Genomic DNA, 19,008 nt, shown 5'->3' with positions numbered 1-19,008 from the left:
CCACAAGCCTAAATAAAACAAATGATTTATGCTTTCGAAGTTGGTAAACGAGGGCCATCATCTTGCAACTTTGTTAAACATCTTTGCAAGACCAAGATCATGCACATGGTCAGTGTGGTCTGGGCTTCTGTTGGGAGTCTAAGCTTAGGGATCTTCATAAATTATCAAAACAGCAGAAGTCAAATAATATCTGCCAGAAGCGGATACAGCATGACCCGTTAATCATCAGAATCTGCAGATTGCACTGGGTACTGTGTTGTCATGTAATCGAATGTGGATTTTATCATTTTTCTATTTCTTTCTCCAACTCTGCAGAACCAGTCCGTGGCTGTAGTAAAATAATCCTTCAATGAGAATCCCAGTTTATCTGTTTAGACATTGTCACCTGCATACACGTATTTGTCATTGATTATTTGGAAGAAGGTTAGTGATTTTGTATGAGTCTCTGTATGTATAATTGTGTGTGTACTCACAATATATGTATGCGTGTGTGTGTGTGTATAGTATGTTACCATGTGTAGTTGTGTGTACATACCTTCATGCAGCTAATTCAAATGCGTGGCTAATTCAAATGTGGCAGGGCATCCAGGCTATCACAAACTACAGCATCAACACCATCTGCCTGTGACAGTGACGCCTCCGTTGCAGATGCACTGAACAACTTCTATGCACGGTTTGAAGCACAGAACAACACAGAAATGAGGAGGACCAACACTCTGCCTAGTGACCAGGCACTGCATCTGACAGTGGCTGACACGACGATGACTCTGGAAAGAGTAAACCCACAGACCAGACAATATCCCTGGCAGAGTGCTAAGAGAATGTGCAGATCAGCTGGCAGATGTTTTCACTGACATCTATAACATCTTCCTGATCACCTCCACTGTCCCGAAGAGCTTCAAAACCACCACCATTGTCCCCATTTTGCACTTGCACTTGTCTGTTGTCCGGTACATCTATGCTGTGTGTAGCACCATGGTCCTAGAGGAACATTGTTTTGTTTCACTGTGTACTGTACAAACGAATATGGATGAAATGACAAACTCACTCTTCACTCTTGATTAGTTTTTCAAATGACAACTTCTACAATAAAAAAATGTAATGTATTTGCCAAGAAATAGCTTATTTGTAGATGTTGGATGAAGAGACTTTAACCCTCAGAATTTGACATTACGGTTACACGAAATGCCAGACGTTTTGAAACATTTTGTGCTCTCTCACTTTAGGGGCATTTTCTGAAGGGAAACCTAGGAAAACTATACATTTTTTTTTTCAGGAGAACCTGAGCTTTCCAAATCTGCCTGAGTTTTCATGTATTTCCACCTCAGCTTAAAGATTTATAGCGCTAAATACAAAATTTTTTTTAAAAAAAATTCCCATTTTTCATAATAAATCAATTGGCACTAAGGTAGAAAACGGCCTACTGTTTCAGGATGTTTTGGCCTTGGAAACTAAAGTATGTTTACCCCAAAAAAACATATTTAGTACACATTCTGCTGATTCCAGAATGGGTAACTATGCCTCTATACTACTCCTAACTTCCAAACATCAAAGCTTGTCTGAACTTAGTGGCTTTTATGAAACATTCTGAAAATTCACTTAAAAGGTTTTATTTTGCTGCTCCGAATATCCCACACTGTATTCGGTACCAAGAAAAAGCACCCTGAACATGATTGAGGGGACCACTGAACAGTTTGATGCCTATTGTGCATAGGTTTAGCCCATCCAAATTGTCCAGGACTTTCTTCAGTTACTAAAAATGCTACACATTTATTGGTGTTTTTGTGGGGTAAAAACACAGAAAAATATGTTTACCCCCCAAAACCATATATTTTTGGAAAGTACACATTCTACTGAATCTAAAATCATATCACCCATGTATCATTACGTACCAAGAAAAAGCACCCTAAATATGATTGCCAGGGGTCTTCCAAACAGTTTCATGCCCATTGTGAATAGGATTACCAAAGTTTGGTAAATCTATGCATATTGGGCATCAAACTGTTTAGTAGATACCCAGTGTTCATATTTAGGATGCTTTATATTGGTAATGATACATGGACGATACACTGCTGGAAAGTTGAATCTGTGAGGCAATTTTCAGGTATTTCACCAAAACCACCAATTTTGGAAAAGCCATGCAACTCGGTATTTTGGAGAAGAAAGGCAATGGGTACCCATTTTAGATTTGGTAGAATGTGTACTTTCCAAAAGATATAGGGTTTTTGGGGATAAACCTATATTTCTGTGTTTTTATCCCACAAAATGCAGTCAGTGTTGATAAGCTGAAGTGACCCACAGGACTATTTGTACGCGCTAATTTCATTTTGGGGCCTGTAAATGCCAGATACTTTGGTAATCCTATGCACAATGGCCATCAAACTGTTTGGAGGACCCCTGGCAATCATATTTAGGGTGCTTTTTCTTGGTACGTAATCATACATCGGTGATATGATTTTAGATTCAGTAGAATGTGTACTTTCCAATAATATATGGTTTTGGACCCCCAAATCCAAATAGTGAACATGAATTCTCCCTTATGACACTCTGATTACTACAATATAAGCACCTGTTCTGTGTAATATTTGCCATGAGACCCCCTGACAGTGTGGAGACCCTAGAAAACCATATATTTTCCGAAAGTACACATTCTGACGAATCTAAAACGGGTAAATAGGTCTTTCTTTTGCATACTACCAAACTGCAAAGCTATGCAAAACATAATGCTTTCTATGAAATCGTCAGAAAGCTTGCATTACATAACCCAAATTTTGTGAAGTACCAGCAGAAGGCATCCTAAAACGTGCCACAGGGGCCACTTAATTGAGGAGGGATGGAGTGAGCTGTTCTAAAAGCCACTCTTCTGCTCCCAAACCTAGAAGTGCAGCACTTAAAGGGTTAAATGTAGAAAGAAAGAAAAATTTACTTTATGGCATTACCGGTCATACTATGTGTATAGTTTCATTTTTTGATCAAAGAGTTTAATTCTGTAAACAAAATGAGTTGCATTCAATCGCATAAATAACATTGTGCTATGTTGTGATCTATTGGTAAGCTAATTAGCAAGTAAATTGTTTTTTCCAAACAAAAAAAAAATAGTCACCGACCATGTGCTGATCATAAACAGCAAGGGTACCTACTTTTGGGTCTCAACCCATAGGTCATCTCTGCCACAGAATTCAAGTCTGAAGAAAGTCATGTATCATACCTAGTTTGTCTAAGGGGGACAATGCTGGTCTTGTGGTTTTTTTTTTTATTAATTCTATGCAAATGCAGTTAACATTCCTACAGTTTAAAACTGGTTTATGCCTTTGAATGTAAAACACCAATACCAAGAGTGTATTTCGTTAAAACAATTTATTATAGTGGAACAATCTTCAGGGGTATCAAGTAAAATGACATTTTATCCTTGAAATAATAGTAACCACATAAAGAAATGCAAGCTAAAAACATTTAAAATCAACGGGGAGCAAAGACACCCCTATGTGGTCCTCCACGTCCTCTGAAATTCCCTCTGTCTCCCCTAAAACTGCCTCTGTTCCTTTCCCTGCCCCTCTCTCCGCGACCTGCAGATGCTCCACCTCGTCCTCCTCCTCTCGATGCCCCAAAGCCACGATCTGACTTAGGAGGTGGAGTTTTGGGACGGAGTCTTTCGATCTCCTCTGTGCATCCAGTAAGAGGTGAATTTGGAGTGTTAAAGTAAGAAGCATAAGTCTCTGAATTAAAGTTGCTGTTGGTAAGAGTAGGCCCAACAGTAAGCCAACCTTAAAAAAAAAAAAACAAAAAAAAACAAGTTAGCAATGAATTTCAAAGTTTGAGACTTTGCAGCCCAACAGCAAACAATTTACCTACTGTAGTTAGAATAAGGGATATATAGTGAATAATGTACCCCCTACTGTAATTTATAAAGATATTATCAGTCACCGAGGAGTTATGTGACCATATAAAAGCACGAGGCCGCAGGCCGAGTGCTTTTATAAGGTCACATAACTCCGAGGTGCTAATAATATCTTTATAAATTTTAAGTAGGGGGTACATTGATTATAATCTACAGTTTCTGACTTTACTTTTTAATTCCTGTCTTTGCTTTTTACAAAATGCAATACTTTTTTTTTACTGTTGTCCCTCCTTGTTGATTTTTTTCCCCTGCAGCCCTTTTAGTACCTTTATTACTTTTGCGTTCTTCAGTTTCTTTTGCAGGAGCCTGCTCTATGTAACGTCATTCAGTAGCATCAGAGATGGACAAGCGGAGGCAAGGGAAGGAGGGGGGTGTGAAACTTGAGCTGGTGGATGGGAGGGGGGAGTGAGATTTGAGCTGGTGGATGAGAGGAGGGAGCGAGATTTGAATGGTGGATGGGAGGAGGGAACGAGACTTGCAAATGCGATGGTGGATGGGAGGGGGAGCGAGCGGAGAGGAATCCTGTGACGGGAGCGACACTAGGGAGGCAGCTGCACGAGATGTGAGACAAGCCAATACGTGGGAGGGACTGGAACAGGCGGAGCGTGTTTCGTGTGTGGGAAGTAAGAAAATTATTATGTGGTGTTTCAAAGCTAAACTGATATGAAGCAACGGTAGAGGACAGAGCAGCAGCTGCAAGTGCTGTCTCTTTAAGAATATAAACTTAATTGTGTTGCCCCAAAGGGCTTGAACAGTTCTCTAGCTTTGAACTGTTTTCTTTAAGCACATCTGTCCCATATGAGTTGTATAATATTTAAAAGGATTACGTATAGATAATGGTATCCATATATTAACTCTTTCTTTGGTTTATATTAATCTGTAATATATGGTATATGGCCCATAATGATGCCCAGCTGTGATTTAGGTGTTCGCATCAGTATATCCTGAAAGGCTGATTAGTAGTCGTCTCCTGTATTTTCTATTTATGGTGCATTAGATGCACTTTAGGCATTAATATGAGTTTAATTTAGGGCTTGAGGATTACGGTTTGTTTATTGTATTAGATTAGCCTTTATGGCATCTTGCCTGTTTTTACGATTTTTTATACTACACACTGCACAGTATATGAAAGTTTAAAACGTAATAGTACAACTTTTTCGCAACATAATTGTCACATTCTGCACAGTAGATAAATTTTGACACAGAGGAGCATTTTTTGCAACAAATAAAACACACACAAATTGGTTGCACTACTCTTTTTTATTATATAAGCTACATACTGCACAGCAGATATGATTTGGGATAAAGTAGCATTTTTTGTAACAAATATTTTGCACATATAAATTGTTTTTAACAATTTTTGAATATAAACTTTTAACACACGTTTTATACTGTGGGATTCCTGGTCACTTTTATTGAAATTTTGACTCTTGACACATACCTCTTATGAGGCTTTTTTATGACGCTGATGTCACTTCCTGTTCTTTGACCTTGGTTTTATGGGTATTTAAATGCATTTGGGGTTAAACATGGTTGCCTTGATAAAGGTCCCTGTGTGGACCGAAACGTCACGTCGGCTTGCATGTGATTTCACAACATAAATTGACTATATCACAAGAGATCTCGGTGTTGCTGTTCTTCTTTTTGCTTATAATATATATTACCGTGCACCCGAGGAATGCTACAAAGGCGGAGTGCTGCCCTCACCAAGCAATTATATATATATATATATATATATATATATATATATATATATATATATCTATATATCTATATATCTATATATCTATATATATATATATCTATATATCTATATATCTTGTATTTAAAGCCAGGATGGCAGTTCCTGTTTAATGAAGTTCAAGAGCAGTTGCAGCATACCTTAACCAACAGCTGGGTATAGCTTTATAGAGCACTAGCTGAGTGCATGCCACACATGACTTCTGAAAAGGGACTACTTCAACTATCACAAAAAAAAACAAAAAACTCTTCAGTCAGGAATGAACAGTTTTACAGTGGCAGCAATTGAAGTTATGCACATATAGAACAAGGGCATATAAAAACTTCTGTATTTTGCATGGGAATAAAACACAATACTGTACCAGGCGTTTTTCCATGTTTATGGTGCCCAGCAGCCAATAATTCTGGTAAGAACATGAAATTGTTTGCGCTGAGCTATTTATAGAAGTCCCTAGAGCCTATGCATGCTGTGTTGACACACAAACAGTAAAGCAGAGTCTCCATGAAAGAGCAATTTAGGGAGCAGGCAGGATTTAAAATGAGTACAAACATGATGTAATAACATTTGTACAAAGCACACATGGCAGCAGAATTTTACATTTTGGTTACACGAAATGCCAGCCATTTTTGAAACATTTTGTGCTCTCACTTTAAGGGCATTTTCTGAGGGGAACCTATAGTTTACCTAAGAAAACTATACATTGGTTTTTTTTAGGGAGAACCTTAGCTTTCTAAATCTGCCTTTTTTCTAAATCTGAGTTTTCATGTATTTTCACCTGTGCAAAAAGATTTATAGCGCTAAATACCAAAAAATTAAAAAAATCCTATTTTTCATAGTATATAAATTTATATCAGAAAAATATTTCATTTTACGCATGAAATTCCAACTGATTTGGAAAGCCTCATGTCCCTTGAGCGTGCCATTACCAAATATGTATAGTTTTAGTGAGATTTAGGACTTCTGTACAGCAAAACCTCCCAGCAGTATATTACCGAATTTTAAAAGCATGAAGGCAGAAAATGGCATACCGGCAGGGATGGGCGAATTTTTTCGTCTTGTTTCGCCGAAAAAATGACGCCAATAGACTTGTATGCGTTGTGCGTCAAAATAAAAAGATGTGCGTCAAAATTTTTTTGCAGCGCAACAATTTTTTTGACGCCCATACACTTTAATGGGCGTCGGCGACATTTCGAAACTGGTAAAATTCGCCCATCACTACTTTAGATTCCAAGGCCAAAAAAGTATTCCAAAATGTGTAATTTGGAAAAATCACTTCAAAGGTTATATTTTGCTGCTCCGCATATCCCACACTGTATTAGGTACCAAGAAAAAGCCTCTGACGCAAGAAGTAAATCACATCAAACATCAGCTCCAGGATATGGCAGACCGCATGGATGATATGGAAAACCGCCAACGTCGCTCTAATGTTCGGATCCTAGATCTCCCTGAAAGAAGTGAAGGCTCCAACCCTGAGATTTTTGCTGAAAGCTGGCTAAAAGAAGTGTTGGGACAAAATATATTTTCTCCACAATTTGTGGTAGAACATGCACACCGGGTTCCGCTGCGACCCCTTCCTCCAGGCGCACCACCACGAGCATTCCTGATTAAATTGCTCAATTACAGAGATAGAGATATTGCGCTCAAGGAGGCCAGGAAGAAAGGGAACATCCAATATGCTGGAGCTCGGATTTCCCTTTACCCGGATTATTCATCGATAGTGCAAAAGAAACGCAGTTCCTACATAGGAGTCAAGCGTCAAACTTCAAGACCTAGGCTTGGAATATGCCATGCTGTATCCAGCGAAACTTAAAGTGATGGATGGTAAAGCGCATTTTTTTGAACGACCGGAATTAGCACTTGAGTGGCTAGAGCATAGACCTGCCACTGCCAGGAGCCCTTCAAGGGAATAAAGCTAAAGTGCACGATCTGGATCGACACTGATTACCTCTGTGGATGTACAAATTATATGACTTCCAAGGAGATGCACATCCGCTTCGCTGGGTGGTAGATATGCTTCACTTGTAGGGGAACCTATTAACTCCTTATTGCTAGGAACGGACAATTTACCATTTCCTTCTACAACGAGTCCAGTTTTTTTTTCCTATATTGGAGTGCAATTGGAGCTGCCACGCTGTTGATAGTACAGCATCCTTATGTGATGATCTTCATTTTTTTTGGCTAGTTAGCCCTATTTCTATTTTTTTGCCACACCCCCGTTTGGGTATATTCTGTTCTGGGAAAATGCATCTCCTGGTTGGGGGGAGGATACTGGGTGGGGGTTTAATGCTGGGGTCTATTTGATATGTTGTGCTCTTTTTTCTCCCCTTTCTCCTACTTTTTATGCTCTCTCTCTTCTTTGTGGGCTTCCCTTTCTGAGAAATGTTTTGTATGTGTCTGGTGCCAGCCTGGGAGTCAATGCATGTATTTTCTGGATGGTGTTATGGCAGGAGGTAGGTTGAAAATAATATCATGGAATGTCAGGGGTCTAAATGATAAGGTCATAGACCATCTCAAAAAACAAGGGGCTGATATCATGCTACTTCAGGAGACGCATCTTGTGGGGCAGAGGGTGCGGGCTCTTAAAAAGCAATGGTTGAGTCGTACTCTACACTCTGAGTATTCAACGTATTCACGAGGGGTAGCAATTCTGTTCAGGAAAACGATTAGTCCTAATATTGAGAAAGTGATGACAGATATGGTAGATTCCTCATTATTAAGATAACAATTCAGACATATACAATGATCGTTAATGTATACTCTCCTCCCCCTGGGGATTTAAGTCTACTGCGAACAATTCTTAATAAGATAGCAACAGAAGGCAACTACCCAACATATTGGTTGGGAGACTTTAATGCTGTCCCTGACCCCATGGTGGACAGGTTGCGACCGCTTAGGGGTGAATCAGGAGCCTTGGGTGATTGGCTGCAAGCCACGAACCTTACAGATGTCTGGAGATGGTTTCATCCATCTGAGAAGTGGTATACAACATCCACCTCTGCCCTGTCCCGAATTGACTTAGTGTTGGCCTCTCCCTCAGCTCTACAGAAGATTGCCTCTGTCTCCTTCATTCCTAGAATTTGTTCAGATCATGCCCCGCTACTATTGGAATTACAACTGGGAGGAGGTAAGGGGATACGACAATGGAGATTGCCCCCAAAGTGGATTGCTCATGAATTGGTTAGAGATGCAGCTAGAGTACAGTATAAGGAATATTGGGAAATTAACCAGGACACAGCCCAGGAACAGGTTGTTTGGGATGCAAGTAAGGCCTTTACTAGGGGATCATATATATCACTGATAAAAGGGGCTAGAGTTAAGCAGGATGCAGAATTGGAACTCCTAAGGGGGAAGTTGGTAGAGGCGGAAACAGCTTTTACGAATAATCCAGCCGAACCATTGGGACTGGCTTTGGCGGCGGCGCAGAGGGCTGTTAACTTGGCTTATACGCATAAATACTCCCAGTGGGAACTCCAGAAAGCTGCCTCTTGGTATGACAAAGGGGATAAATGTGGCAAACTTCTTGCTATCCTTACTAGAGAACCCAGACAACTAACCTCTATTCCCAGGCTGTCCTCTGTAGCAGGTCAAGAAATCTGCACCCAGGAACAGATCCTCTCAGAATTTGTTAAATTCTACTCTAGCCTCTATAGCTCCAAAGTGCAGTGTTCTGTAGACTCATTGGACCAATACCTAGATGGAATCCAAATACCTAAACTTTCTCAGGAGGATGCAGCACCTCTAAATTCTTTCATTACTGTTGATGAGATTTCGGATGCTATAGACGCATTCCCCAATGGCAGGTCCCCCGGTCCAGATGGGCTTCCCATTGAATGGTACAAGGCTCACAAAGACATAGTGGTGCCCAAGCTTAGTTCACTATTTAATGCTATACTACAGGGAACACGTCTCCCAGATAGTACCAAACTCGCCACTATTACTCTAATTCTTAAATCTGGCAAACCATCTGATAGATGCGGGTCCTATAGACCTATTTCACCTCTCACTCGGACATTAAGATACTGGCTAAAGTCCTAGCGAACAGACTCAAAAAAGTAATTGAGCATCTCATACACCCTGATCAAACCGGATTTATGCCGACCAGAACTACCGATATTAACATTAGGCGCCTCTTTACAAACATTTGGGCTAAACATAGTTCCACAGGGGAAAGAGCGGATACAGAGAAGGCCTTTGACACGGTAGAGTGGCCCTATCTTTGGACCCTTCTGCAGCAGTATGGGCTTGGTAAACAATACATACAGTGGGTAAAAGCACTATATGATTCTCCAAGAGCTAGACTATTGGTAAATACAGAACTATCTCAGGAATTCCCACTGGCCAGAGGTACCAGACAGGGGTGCCCATTATCCCCTTTTCTTTTTGCCCTAGCTATTGAACCACTGGCCAACAAAGTACATAGTAACCCACGCATAGAGGGTCTTAGAATCCAGAGACTGGAGGAAAAAATATCACTCTATGGAGATGACATGTTGGTATATCTAGCTAACGCCAGGCTCTCTCTCTCTGAGCTCCTTGCTGAGGTCACGAAATTTGGGGGCTTTTCAGGTCTCCGGGTTAATTGGGCAAAATCGGTAGTTTTCCCCATTGACCGTGGGAATATCAGAGACCCACAGCATGGATCCCAATTACAATGGGTGTCATCGTTTACCTGAGATACATAGGGATCCCAGGCAATATTCTGAGTTGAACCTGTCCCCAATTGTCCGTTCTTTGAAAATGAAAATGCAACACTGGTCAAGTCTGCCACTAACCCTTCCGGGTCGAATTAATATCCTGAAAATGATCTTCTTACCTAAATTCTTATATGCCTTCCATAATGCACCTTGTATACTCCCCAGGGTGTGGTTTAAGCAGCTGGATGCTTGTGTCAGGGGGTTTATTTGGGCAGGCGAGCGCCCGAGAATTAATATGCAGATGCTGCAAGCACCGGTTAAGAAAGGGGGACTGGCCCTTCCCAACTTTACACTTTACAATTGTGCCAGTCAATTAGTATATGCCTGGTGGTGGCTTAATCCTGATCCCAACAATCCAGCTACAGTCCTGGAAGCGGCAGTGGTTACATCCTTTGAGGCCCTAGCTAATCAGCTGCATAGAGGGCTCCCTTCTATACAGTGGTGTGAAAAACTATTTGCCCCCTTCCTGATTTCTTATTCTTTTGCATGTTTGTCACACAAAATGTTTCTGATCATCAAACACATTTAACCCTTTCGCTGCCAGACAATTTGGCCAAGTTGGAACTTCTATTGCCAGACCGTTTTTGAACATTTTTTGCTCTTTCACTTTAGGGGACTTTCCTGGGGGGGTCTTTTAGTTTACCCATGAAAACAAGATATTGTTTTTTTCAGGACAACCTAAGCTTTCAAAATATGCTAGAATTTAGTTGTCATTCCAGTCCTGTAAAAAGATATGGGCTTCTAAGTGTATAAAAAAAACAAAAAAAAAACAGTTTCACATGATACAAACGCATATATCAGAAGCATAATTTATTTTATGCATGAGAACATGGCAGATTTGGAAAGTTCTGTGTCTCCCGAACAAACCAATACCAAATATATATAATTTTATGGAGATTTCTCACTTCGATAGTTGAAAACTCTGAAGCAGTAAACTACCAAATTTCCAAAGCACCGCTCCACAAAACAGCATACATCTGATTTCAAGGCCAAACATTCCACTTACAGTAGGTTTACCCTAAAAAACTACCCCTCATTGGAAAGAACAGATTCCAACGAGTTCAAAATGGGTAAATATATATTTGTACTCCAAACTACCAAGTTGCAATTCTTTCCTAAAGTTAGCAGTTTTTATAAAAATGTGTTACATTTTTGAAAAATTACCTCAAAGTGTCCAGTCTACAGCATTGTATCTCCCACATATCATTATATACCAAGATACAACACCCCAAATATGAAAGCCCAGGGTCCGCTGAACAGTTTGATGCCCAATATGCATAGGTGGACCTAAATATGTGGAGTATAGGGGCCCCAGAACGAAGACACCCCATATGAGTTATCAGTTCTGGAATTCCAGATACTGCAAAATCCGCACATTTACATCATTTTTCAAGGGGCAAAAGTACAAAAATGTATGTTCACCCCAGAAAACCATATGTTTTTGGAAAGTACACATTCTGACGAATCTAATATGGGTATGCACGTCTTTCTACTCCAAAGTACCAAGCCGCAAAGCTTTCCTACATTTGGCAATATTTACGACATTACAGAAAATCACCTCAATATTGCAACTCTGAAGCATCGTATCTCCCACATATCATTACATACCAAGATAAAACACCCTAAATATGAAAGCCCAGGGTCCGCTGAACAGTTTGATGCCCAATATGCATAGGTGCACCTAAGTATGTGGAGTATAGGGGCCCCAGAACGAAGACACCCCATACGAGTTATCAGTTCTGGAATTCCAAATACTGCAAAATCACCACATTTACAGCATTTTTCAAGGGGCAAAAGTACAAAAATGTATGTTCACCCCAGAAAACCATATGTTTTTGGAAAGTACACATTCTGACGAATCTAATATGGGTATGCACGTCTTTCTACTCCAAAGTACCAAGCCGTAAAGCTTCCTACATTTGGCAATTTTTATGACATTACAGAAAATCACCTCAATATTGCAACTCTGAAGCATCGTATCTCCCACATATCATTATATACCAAGAAAAAGCACCCTAAATATGAAAGCCAAGGGTCAGCTGAACAATTTGATGCCCAATATGCATAGGTACACATAAGTATATGGCGTATAGGGGCCATAGAACGAAGACAGTTCTGTAATTCCAAATACTGCAAAATCAGCACATTTACAGCATTTTTCAAGGGGCAAAAGTACAAAAATTTATGTTCACCCCAGAAAACCATATGTTTTTGGAAAGTACACATTCTGACAAATCTAAAATGGGTAGGCACGATTTTCTACTCCAAAGTACCAAGCCGCAAAGCTTTCCTACATTTCGCAATTTTTATGACATATACAAAAATCTCCTCAATACTCCAACTCTAAAGCATTGTATCTCCTACATATCAATATATAGCAATATAAAACTCCCTAAACATGAAAGTCTGGGGTACGCTGAACAGTTTGATACCCAATATGCATAGGTACCCCTAAGTATGTGGCGTATAGGGGCCCCAGAAAGAAGACACCCCATACGAGTTCTGTAATTCCAGATACTGCATAACCAGCACATATACAGCATTTTGCAACAGGCAAAGGTACAAAAAACTAGGTTCACCCCAGAAAACCATATATTTTTGGAAAGAACACCTTCTGCCGAATAAAAATTTGCTAAAACTGTCTTTCTACTCCAAACGTACATACTGCAAAGCAACGCTAAAGGCAGTGGTTTTTATGATATTTCTGAAAATCTCCTAAAAATATTGCAGTTGGTCGCATTTATCTCACCCAATTTCTTATATACAATTAGAAAACACCATAAATATTGACGCTAAGGGTCTACTGAACAGTTTGATGCCCAATATGCATAAATATACCAAAGCAGGTGGGCACGTGCGGACCCCAAATGAAAATCGTGCTTAAGAATTTCCTCGCTGTCAATTCGCCTTCTGTGAAGATAGCACTCTGACTCCATATAATGTGCCGTAAGACCCCCTAACAGTACGAAGACCCCCCAAAACCATATATTTTTGGAAAGTACACATTCTGCTGAATAAAAATTTGCTATAACTGTCTTTCTACTCCAAACTTACATACTGCAATACTATGCTAAAGGCAGCGGTTTTTATGACATTTCTGAAAATCGCCTAAAAATATTGCAGTTGGTCGCATTTATCTCACCCAATTTCTTACATACAATTAGAAAACACCATAAATATTGACACTAAGGGTCTACTGAACAGTTTGATGCCCAATATGCATAGATATACCAAAGCAGGTGGGCACGTGCGGACCCCAAATGAAAATAGTGCTTAAGAATTTTCTCGGCTGTCAATTCGCCTTCTGTGAAGATAGCACTCTGACTCCATGTAATGTGCCGTAAGACCCCCTAACAGTACGAAGACCCCCCAAAACCATATATTTTTGGAAAGTACACATTCTGCTAAATAAAAATTTGCTATAATTGTCTTTCTACCCCAAACTTACATAATGCAATACTATGCTAAAGGCAGCGGTTTTTATGACATTTCTGAAAATCGCCTAAAAATATTGCAGTTGGTCGCATTTATCTCACCCAATTTCTTACATACAATTAGAAAACACCATAAATATTGACACTAAGGGTCTACTGAACAGTTTGATGCCCAATATGCATAGATAAACCAAAGCAGGTGGGCACGTGCGGAACCCAAATAAAAACAGTGCATAAGAATTTTCTCGGCTGTCAATTCGACTCATGTGAACATAGCACTCTGACTGCATATAATATGCCGTAAGACCCCCTAACCGTACAAAGACCCCCCAAAACCATATATTTTTGGAAAGTACACCTTGTGCCGAATAAAAATTTGCTAAAATTATCTTTCTGCTCCAAATGTACATACTGCAAAGCAACGCTAAAGGCAGTGGTTTTTATATTTCTGAAAATCGCCTAAAAATATTGCAGTTGGTCGCATTCATCTCACCCAATTGCTTACATACAATTAGAAAACACCCTAAATATTGACGCCAAGGGTCTACTGAACAGTTTGATGCCCAATATGCATAGATAAACCAAAGCAGGTGGGCACGTGCGGACCCCAAATAAAAACAGTGCATAAGAATTTTCTCAGCCGTCAATTCGCCTCCTGTGAACATAGCACTCTGACTGCATATAATTTGCCGTAAGACCCCCTAACAGTACAAAGACCCCCCAAAACCATATATTTTTGGAAAGTACACATTCTGACGAACACAGAGTTGCTAAAAATATGTTTCTATCCCAAATTATCAAAGTGTAAATGAGGCTAAAACATTACATAAGGAAAAACAATGCAAGCATAAAACTGCAATAAAAATCACAAAAAAGCAAATACAATTAGGAAAATCAACGAAATAACAAAATAACTGATCCGACAGCGTGGTTAGAGGTCAGAATGCTTGATCCAGTAGTCATGCTGTGAAATCTAAAGTTTTTAGGGAAATAACATAAGGGAAACTTAGAAAATAAACTAAAAAAACAAAAAAAAAACCCCTATAAGTGTGTGTTTGTGTATGCATGGATGTACAGCTCTAAAAAGTGTATAAATATTTGCATATATGTATTTGAGTATGTAATATATGTGCAAAAGTTTGAAAAATCAAAAAAATCAGAAAATCAAAAAAAAAAAAAAAAACTACTTTTACTAGTATGTGTACTGTGTATATGTAAATGCCTGTAAATGCCTGTAAATACCTGTAAATAAGTAAAAAAAGGGGCACTTACCAAATCTAGATGAAGAGGAGTCCTTTTCAGTGCTTTTCAGTTGAAACACGCCGAGTCACAGCACCAGGAAGTGCGTGGGCGGAGCAGGAACATGTGCTGTGCTGATGCTTGGGACATGGAAGCTGCTGAATCGGTTGCTGCTGTTGCTGCGTCTCTCTGCGACTCTGGAGTGGAGGATCGCTGATCTTTTTCAGGTAAGCTCGTTGCCTAGGGGGTTCTGCTGCTAGCTGCTCCTCTCTGCACGCTGATTTTGCAGTGTGTGCAGAGAGAGAGCTGTTTTAGTAAAGAACGTAGCTCCTAAGTTCTTGGCACTTAAAGCCTTTTTTCAAAGAACGTAGGAGCTACGTTCTTGGCAGTTAAAGGGTTAACTATTAGTCAAAGATAACACAAGTAAACACAAAATGCAGTTTTTAAATGAGGGTTTTTATTATTTAGGGAGAAAAGAAATCCAAACCTGTGTGAAAAAGTAATTGCCCCCTGAACCTAATAACTGGTTGGGCCACCCTTAGCAGCAATAACTGCAATCAAGCGTTTGCGATAACTTGCAACGAGTCTTTTACAGCGCTCTGGAGGAATTTTGGCCCACTCATCTTTGCAGAATTGTTGTAATTCAGCTTTATTTGAGGGTTTTCTAGCATGAACCGCCTTTTTAAGGTCATGCCACAACATCTCAATAGGATTCAGGTCAGGACTTTGACTAGGCCACTCCAAAGTCTTCATTTTGTTTTTCTTCAGCCATTCAGAGGTGGATTTGCTGTTGTGTTTTGGGTCATTGTCCTGCTGCAGCACCCAAGATCGCTTCAGCTTGAGTTGACGAACAGATGGCCGGACATTCTCCTTCAGGATTTTTTGGTAGACAGTAGAATTCATGGTTCCATCTATCACAGCAAGTCTTCCAGGTCCTGAAGCAGCAAAACAACCCCAGACCATCACACTACCACCACCATATTTTACTGTTGGTATGATGTTCTTTTTCTGAAATGCTGTGTTACTTTTACGCCAGATGTAACGGGACGCGCACCTTCCAAAAAGTTCAACTTTTGTCTCGTCGGTCCACAAGGTATTTTCCCAAAAGTCTTGGCAATCATTGAGATGTTTTTTAGCAAAATTGAGACGAGCCTTAATGTTCTTTTTGCTTAAAAGTGGTTTGCGCCTTGGAAATCTGCCATGCAGGCCATTTTTGCCCAGTCTCTTTCTTATGGTGGAGTCGTGAACACTGACCTTAATTGAGGCAAGTGAGGCCTGCAGTTCTTTAGATGTTGTCCTGGGGTCTTTTGTGGCCTCTCGGATGAGTTGTCTCTGCGCTCTTGGGGTAATTTTGGTCGGCCGGCCACTCCTGGGAAGGTTCACCACTGTTCCATGTTTTTGCCATTTGTGGATAATGGCTCTCACTGTGGTTCGCTGGAGTCCCAAAGCTTTAGAAATGGCTTTATAACCTTTGAAATTGAACTCAGGTGTGATAAACCACAGTTAAGTTATTTTTTAACAAGGGGGGCAATCACTTTTTCACACAGGCCCATGTAGATTTGGAGTTTTTTTCTCCCTTAATAACGTAAACCTTCATTTAAAAACTGCATTTTGTGTTCAATTATGTTATCTTTGACTAATAGTTAACGGTTTTTGATGAGCAGAAACATTTAAGTGTGACAAACATGCAAAAGAATAAGAAATCAGGAAGGGGGCAAATAGTTTTTCACACCACTGTATATGCCCTAACACCTCCCATGAAAACTGTAACCCAAATTTTTCAAAGGACGGTAATCTCTGCCTACAAGGCGTTAGGTGACCGATCCAAATGGGCTCCACTTTGGGGCAACAAATCTCTGTCACAATTTCAATCCCTTCCAAATGCCAGTGTGTGGGCCACGGCCGGAATAAAATATCTGGGTGACCTGATACATGCAGAGGAGCTTAAACAGTTTGCACAGTTGAAAGAGGAGTTTGGGTTGCATAATCATATGCTTTTCAGATTCCTCCAACTGCGTCATGCATTTTCTGCCCAATTCCCGGAAGGCACACCATCTATTACCCAATCAACCCTGGAAGGCTACTTACGGAAATCAGACCTCTCCAAACCCCTAAGTTGGTTATATACCATTTTGCTACAGGATAGCTTTGATCCCATTAAGTGTATTTGCTGTAAATGGGCCCAAGACTTTCCTTCTTTGGAGGTAGAAACATGGAAGGATATTCTTGAGCAAATACCAGAAACCAACATTTCAGTTAGGGACCGTTACATACACACCAAGTTTCTAAATAGAGTGTACCTGACTCCACACAGGATGGCACAAATATACCAAGGCTACCCTGACCTGTGTTTCAAATGTAACACTGATAGTGGTACGTACATGCATGTATTTTGGGAGTGCCCTAAAATTCAACAGTACTGGACAGCAATTCTGGCATTTATCAATGCCTCTATGGGTCTCCCAGCTATTCGGACACCTGCATTTTGCCTTTTGGGATATTTTGAGGAACTGACTTTCATCCAGTTACAGTGTGTCTCAGGCAACTTTTACACTATGCAAAAAAAGCTATTTAGCTCACATGGAAGGCACTGGAATCTCCTACCTTGGCTTTCTGGATAAAAATTACCAATGACATTCTTCCCAGTCATAAATTGACATATATAACGCGTGGATGCCTTGACATATATAACGCGTGGACGCGTGGATACTGTTGTCGTTTGACTCTGTGGAAGTGAAAAGATCTTAACTTGGCTATTCACCGCGTGATACACTTTATCGTATAATGGGAATGCCCACCCTTCTATCTATCTATCTCTCTCTTTTTTTTTCTTTTCTTCACTCTCTTCTTTCTTACTTGTTTTATGTTTATAAAATCAATAAAGATAATCTTACAAAAAAAGCAAAAACACAGAATTAAAGAATTTATACTTACCAAAAATTCCTTTTCCCTCAGTCCCCCTGAATTGGCCAATCTCTCCTCCCAACTCTGGTCTACAGGGAAGGCAGATGTGGGACTCATTAAGGGAGCAAGGGCAGTCACCATTCCCCCGAAAACAACCTTCAGACCCCATCAGAGGCAGGAGAAAGCAGAGGAGGGGATACAGCCAATAATCTCTGAATTATTAAAAAATGGGGTTCTCAGACACTGCCCAGACTCCCCCTGTAATACCCCATTGTTCCCTGTTAAAAAACCTGATAGGAGTTGGCGCATGTTTCAGGACCTACAGACAGTAAATCAGGCTATTATTCCAAGACTGACCCAGTGTCATTAGGAAATACCAAAGTTGATGCGACTGCTAAAGCAGCTGCACAAAACATTCAAGCCTTAACCGCATCCCACTATCCCCCAGTTCCCACTACATTGTTTCGCTATGCTGAAAATTTTGAATCATGGGCTAAGCCATGTCTCAACAGGAGGGATGGTAAATATTATAAACAAAGTCTTTACAACATATGGCTTCTCAAAGTACTCTAAAAAAAATTTGTGTGGCATGCCATACCTGTAACAAACAGCTCTGCGTCCCAAACCAGGTTGGTTTCCACCAGCAACATACCGATTTTAGACAATCTGCATGGATTTTATCAAACTCAATAAATAGGAGAACAAGAAATATTGCCTTGTAATTATAGATGCCTTTTCCAGATGGATGGAGGCTTTTCCATTACATACACCAGATGCCCTCAGTGTGACCAAGGTACTAACAAGAGATTATTCCACAATTTGGGATAGCAGAGCACAGCTATAGTGATAATGGTTCCCACTTCATAAACCAGATCATCACCCAACTAACAAAACATTTTTCTATTTCACTAAGAAACCACTGTGCTTATCATCCACAATCAGCAGGGTTAGTGGAAAGGCACAATCGCATATTGAAAAACAGGCTAAGGAAATTAATGGAGGAAACAAAAATAATTACATGGGTACAGTGCCTTCCTTTAGTATTATTGGCTATAAGAATTACTCCGAGCCACAGCTTAGCCAATTTCAGACCATTGA

General features: G+C 40.1%; 1 protein-coding gene and 1 long non-coding RNA gene across 6 annotated transcripts in view; one reads left to right on the top strand and one right to left on the bottom strand.

Annotated features, from left to right (window-relative positions):
- Nucleotides 1-3,342: 3,342 nt before the first annotated feature.
- mettl14.L (methyltransferase like 14 L homeolog) overlaps nucleotides 3,343-19,008 on the bottom strand; it is an 83,414-nt gene continuing 67,748 nt past the window's right edge. For 2 of the 5 annotated variants that reach the window (XM_018243594.2, XM_041578114.1), the window contains 2 exons: nucleotides 17,941-17,999; nucleotides 3,343-3,764 (listed from right to left, as the gene is read on the bottom strand). In XM_018243594.2, coding sequence (XP_018099083.1) covers nucleotides 3,444-3,764; nucleotides 17,941-17,999 — 380 coding nt within the window. In that variant the 3' untranslated portion in view covers nucleotides 3,343-3,443. 5 annotated transcript variants of the gene reach the window in all.
- LOC121403702 overlaps nucleotides 4,112-19,008 on the top strand; it is a 64,369-nt gene continuing 49,472 nt past the window's right edge. Inside the window, exon 1 of the long non-coding RNA XR_005967442.1 lies at nucleotides 4,112-4,521. This is a non-coding gene — a long non-coding RNA (uncharacterized LOC121403702). The remainder of the gene's footprint in view (nucleotides 4,522-19,008) is intronic.

The sequence above is a fragment of the Xenopus laevis genome, chromosome 1L, assembly GCF_017654675.1.
Source record: "Xenopus laevis strain J_2021 chromosome 1L, Xenopus_laevis_v10.1, whole genome shotgun sequence".
NCBI classification, from domain to species: domain Eukaryota; kingdom Metazoa; phylum Chordata; class Amphibia; order Anura; family Pipidae; genus Xenopus; species Xenopus laevis.
This window is presented reverse-complemented; position numbering and strand designations above follow the sequence as displayed.